This window comes from Elephantulus edwardii, unplaced genomic scaffold (genome assembly GCF_000299155.1).
Source record: "Elephantulus edwardii isolate Elephantulus edwardi_28Jun2011 unplaced genomic scaffold, EleEdw1.0 scaffold00224, whole genome shotgun sequence".
In the NCBI taxonomy this organism is placed as follows: domain Eukaryota; kingdom Metazoa; phylum Chordata; class Mammalia; order Macroscelidea; family Macroscelididae; genus Elephantulus; species Elephantulus edwardii.
Genome location: NW_006399974.1, coordinates 378,728 through 384,727, shown reverse-complemented (window position 1 = coordinate 384,727; position 6,000 = coordinate 378,728). Strand labels below are relative to the sequence as shown.

The following is a 6,000-nucleotide window of genomic DNA, read 5'->3' as shown; positions in this document are numbered from 1 at the left end:
CTATAAATGTTCATTAAAATTAATAAAAATGAAAAAAAATCCCCACAAAAAAACAAAACCCTAAGCCAAGCCTCAAGGGCCTCACTACTTGGGGGAAGAGTAGTTCTGCATGTTAAACACAAGCCTGAAAAAGCACACGACCCCAAAAACTTGCAATTACTTGTGCACGTAGACTACCATGCTCAGGCAGCAAGAAGTCACAGAAACCCAGGGTAAGTATAACTTAGTTTTCAAAGTGACATTTTTGGCTAATATAATTTTGACTCATTCTTTGGTGATAGTGGTTTTTAAAATCTCCTACCATTATTGTGGTGCTGTCCATTTCTCTCTTCAATTGTGTTAGCTGTTGTTTTATGTATTTTGCAGGTCTATCATTTGGTGCTTAAATGTTCATCAAGGTTATGTCTTCTTGATCTATTGTGCCTTTAATCAGTATGTAAAGCCCTTCCTTATATTTGATAGTGGTTTTCATCCTGAAATCTATTTTATCAGAGATTAGTATTGCCACTACTATTTTTTTGAGGTTGCCCTTTGCTGGGTTTTTTGGCTAATGTTGTTGTTGTGTGCCATCAAGTAGGAATCAACCCATATCTGACTCCTTCAATGGGTTTCAGAGGTAGCAAATTGCATAGGAGGAGAATGCTCATCCTTCTCCTGAAAAGCGGCTGGTGGATTTGAACTCTGCCTTTGGGATTGAAGGACAGCTTCTTACGACTAGGCCACCAGAGTTCCCTTTACCCAATGTCGTACACTGGATTCTTAATTGGTGCTACTTTGGACACTGTTTATGGATACAGATAAAATTAAATTGTCTATAACTTAAATTTTTTCTCAGTTTATCATGGTGTTGCTTATTGGTCCAGTTGTAAAGACTTTTATTTTATGTTGTAATATTATCCTCATTGAAGACGTTGATCATCATTAAAATGTTTTTCAAGTTCTCTTTACTTTCAGTAATAAGGTTGTGTTATTTGCATATCACATGTTGTTTATGAATTTCTATTTCCTGGTTTCAGACCATGGAGAATCCCTTTGTTTACATGTGGACAATGAAATATTTTGGGATTATCATTCTTCACAATGTTATTCACTTTGATATGATCCCACAGTTGAATGCCTTTTCAAAGCAAACAAAACAAGGTAAACATCTTTCTGGTAGTCTCTGATTTCAGACAAGATCATCCGACTTCAGCAATAGCACTTTACTTCCAAAACTTCAGCCACTGAAAACTCTGTGAATCACATAGCTTCAATCCAATTTGTGTTTGTATCACCATGAGTCAGAGGCTGACTTGAAATCAGCCAACAGAAAAACCTAACTATAGTTTATATATTCTGAAGATCATAGAAGATTGTGTGGTTTAAATTAGTGTATTATTTATTTTAACAAGATTTTGAAAAAACACAATGTATTCATTTTTAATTCCTCCCAAAATTAATAAAGGAATAATCACATCATTCAGATTTCAACAAGAATTAATGAGCACTCTGTAGGTTATTAAGAAGTGATGCTATAAAGGTGAGTTATTAATGGTTTTTCACTTGGGGTTGGTCATAATCTGATGAAGGAGAGACATACATAGCCACAAATCATACTACTGGTATATGAATATTAACCATTTGCAAACAAATAACAAAGTAATAAATTCTACTCCTTATACGTTATTTACTTATATAGTACAGATATGTAATACATTTCAAAACACAGTAAAATTTTCTATATTAACAGTAAGTAACTGGTGTTTTTAAAACTGGAGAACTGTTTTGGTAAACTTACAAATCTTAGGGGAATGAAAACAGGTGTTGCTCCAACCATTCTCACCATGGGCTCATAGCAGTCATAGAAAGGCACTATTATTATCACCTGAAGTAAAAAAAAAGATATTATAAAAAATTTTATTATGAATTCATTTAACAATGTGTACCTACTTTGTGGATCACAACAAATTGTGGCTAACCTTGAGGAAAATGGGAATACTTGATTGTGCTTATGGGAACGCTATACTTGGACCAGGAAGCAATCCTGAGAATAGAGCAGATAAATACTGCATGGTTCAAAATCAGGAAGGGAATGTGTCAAGGAGGCATTCTATCTCCATAACTTTTAAATCTACATGCAGAACAGGTAATCTGGGAAGCAGGTCTTTATGAGGAGGAATGGGACATCAGGATTGTAGGAAGACTCATCAACAAGCTACGTTATTCAGATAACCTTGCTTGCTGAAACGGAAGGGGACCTGAAGCGCTTGCTGCAGAAGGTCAAGGATTGTAGTCTTCAATATGGATTGAAGCTCAACATCGAGCAAAGAAAGATTCTCATCACTGGATCAATTGGCAGCACTATGACAAATGGAGAAGAGATTGAGGTTGTTAAAAATTACCGCTTGCTCGGCTCCACTGTCAGTACTTCGAGCACCAACAGTCAGGAAATACAAAGTTGAACTGCATTGGGAAAATCTATTGTCAGGGAGCTCTACATAGTACTGAAAAGCAATGTCAGTCTAGAAACTAAGGTGTGACTAATCCAGGCCATGGTCTTTGCAATTACTTGCTATGCATCAGAGAGACAGACAATGACTAAGGATGACAGAGAAATAGATGCCTTCGAATTGTGATGCTGGAGAAAAGTCTTGAACATACCATGGACTGCCAAGAAAGCAAATAAATTTGCCTTGGAGAGGGTGAAACCACGTTTCTCTTTGGAGGTTAGGATTTTGAAGCTCTGTTTCACATACTTTGGGCACAAGGCACAGAGAGACTGGTCCTTGAAGAAGGACATTATGCACGGAAGGGTGGAGGGACAGTGCAGGAGAAGAAGATCTCAAATGAGACATATTGATACAGTAACTGGGGCAGTGGGGGTTGGTGTGTCAGAATTAATGAGAATAGTTTAGGACAGGACAGTGTTCAGAGTTGCTGTACATAGGGTCACTATGGGTTGCAGGCAACTTGATGGCACATAACAACAACACCAACACATAAATCTGTGCAAGGAGTTATTCAAGTTACTGAGATGCTGCAATTAAAAAAGCAGGGCTTGCTTCCATGGAGCTAAAATCTATGTGGACAAGATCTTGGAGCTAAACTTGTCCAAAGAGTCTTAGAGTTCTTGGTCTTTTAAGTTCTTGCAGTAGAGGCCCTTCAAATTGCATCCAAAATTTTGTATGTATATATGCAGATTTTTCTGGAGAAAGGGGTCATAACTGTTCTGACATTCTAAGAAATGTTTAAGTCATGCCACCCAAGCAGATAAATGCACACTCATGTTTATCGCAGCTTTATTCACAATAGCAAGGAGTTGGAAACAACCTAAGTGTCCATCAACAAATGAATGGATAGAGAAGCTGTGATATATTCACACAATGGAATACTATACTACACTGCATTGAAAAACAAGGAACTCATGCAATATTATTCAAAATGTGTGACCCTAGAGGACATTATGCTGAGTGAAATATCTCTGTCACAAAAGCACAAATACTGCATAGTGCCACTCTTATAAAAGAGGACTGACATTGGGGTTGGGGGGAGATTGAGAAAGATGGTATAAATGATGTATACTGCATTGAAACAGATGAGGGGCAGAACTGTCTAAAGGGGATATGTGTTTGCGTGTCTTCATGACAGGAGTCTAGAATGAAGGCTGCATAGTGGAGTGGACCTGGGGTAGATGAAAGAATTTTTCTTTTACTTTTCAAAGAGAAGAGTGTACTGTGGGGGAAAGGGGTGGGCAGGGAGAAAAGTGCAACAATGAATGAATGGAAATCCAAAGTATCTGTAAATTTTCACTAAAATTCATAAAAAAATATGATTAATTAAAAAAGGAAATGTTTACATCAAAAACTTTTTAAAAGCCTTCCATTTCAAATCGGGGTTGTCTAGACTATATATAAGTGGTACATTAGACAGTAGAAGCCGCACAAACAGAATATGACAGGCCTCTATATTATGGGGCACTACTTTTGAAAGTAAAGATGTTTCTCTCTTCTTTAAAGAAGTGCCTAACAGGGTGGACACGGACTGGTTAGGGTGTTCTTGAACTTATGTCATGATATCCATTTTCCCTTCAGTTGCCTCATATCTAGAACCTGCCTTTTCTCCTAACCACTAGAGATTTCCTTCTTGACCTCTGTCTCCTATCCTTCTGTCCTAGTTCACGTCAGCAGGAGAGTTCAACTAGTGCAGTTGCTTTTCCATCCCAAATTCTCAACTTGGATCTGTTATGTGCCATTGAGTCACTTGTGACTCATAGGAACCCTATGTACAACAGCTCTGAAGCCTGCTCTGTTTTGAGCCAACTCCATTCTCTGACACACCTACTCCCATTACCCCAGTCACTAAAGCAATCTATCTCATCCAGAATCTTCCTCTCTTGCACTGTCCCTCCACCTTCCCAAGAATGATGTTCCTCTCCAACGACTGGCCCTTCCTTGGCAACATGCCCAAAGTATGTCAGACAGAGCTTCACAATCCTTGTTTCCAAGGAGCAGCCTGGTTTCACCCTCTCCAGGTTGGACTTTTTTGTTTTCTTAGCAGTCCATGGAATATATATTCAATATTCTTCTCCAGCACCATAACTCAAAGGCATTGATTCTTCTATTATCCTTAGTTATTGTCCAGCTCTCTGATGCATAGAAAGCGACTGTGAAGACTATGGCCTGGAACAGGTGCACCTTGGTCTCTAGACTGACATCATTGCTCTTGAGTACTCTAGAAAGGTCACTGACAACAGATTTTCCCAATGCAACTCGTCTTTTGATTTTCTGGCTGCTGGTACCAAGAGTGTTGATTGTGGATCTAGAAGTCTTAAATATTGCCTTTCTGTAAGGAGAGTCTGAATCATTTTTAACCATCATAAATACTTAAACAGCATTATCTTTTGTAAACTCAGAAATATTTCTGGAAATTTTAATATTCTTATTGTCCTTGTTAGTTATCATTTCAATTGTGGCATAAAAGTTCACAGAATTCTAGAATAATTTTCTTACCTTTGGGTTGTATAAATATCAACATTATGCCTGCTTGTGAATATGTGTAGTTTTCCTACCTTCACTGATATTGCCTGATTAAAGAGATGTTTATGACAAAATATGTTTTTTATGACAACACACACACACGGAATTCTGGTGATCTAGTGGGTAGGTAAAGAGTGTGCTGCCAACACATTGGTCAGTGGTTCAAATCCATCAGCTGCTCCATTGAAGAAAGATAGGCAATCTTCTTCCATGTGATTTATTGACTTTGAAAAACCCACTAAAGGGTCATCCAACTTGATGAGAATGAGTGAGTGATATAAACACAGACACATACATGTACATAATTGCTTTTGAAAGTCTCTTGAAAGTTTATAATTTCATAAGTCTAAGGAAGTTTTCTCATTTAACTCTTGGTACTAAATGTTGACAATTCACTTGCAATTAATGTTTTGAATTAACACTCTTTACTATTGTATGATAGGAAATATCTGTTCAAGACAAGTGGAGTCCCAAGAGGCCCTTAAATTCTAAAGCTCTGTACATCTTTACCAGCCATGGAATTCGCACCAAGAGGCTAAGCACAATGTGTTATTGTTAGATGCCATTAAGTTAGCTTTGAGTCATAACAACCCTATCTATGTACAACAGATCCAAATACCGCTTGATCATTTTCCTCCTCCTAATTTCTGGCCACTGTTGTAGCCAGTGTAACATAACAACTCATCTCCTTGAAGGTCTGCCTCTCTTTCACTTAACCTCTACTTTTTCAAGCATAGGGTTCTTCTCTAAGGTAAACATACCCAAAGTGTATGAGATAAAGTTTCACTGTCTTTGCTTCTCAGGAATGCTCTGGCTAGTTCGTTCTCTTGGAATTCCATGAGATATTTAATATTCTGGAGGTTCATGGTTTCTGCTGAGAAATCAGAGCTTAATTTAATTGGTTCTCCTTGGTAGATGACTTTGCTTTTATCTTGCTGCTTTTTGTATTCTATCTTCATCTTTGATTTTGGACAATTTGACTATG

General features: G+C 37.6%; 1 protein-coding gene across 1 annotated transcript in view; it reads right to left on the bottom strand.

Annotated features, from left to right (window-relative positions):
• CCBL2 (cysteine conjugate-beta lyase 2) overlaps positions 1–6,000 on the bottom strand; it is a 98,510-nt gene that overhangs the window by 40,534 nt on the left and 51,976 nt on the right. The window contains exon 5 of the mRNA XM_006898232.1: positions 1,778–1,864. Coding sequence (XP_006898294.1) covers positions 1,778–1,864 — 87 coding nt within the window. The remainder of the gene's footprint in view (positions 1–1,777; positions 1,865–6,000) is intronic.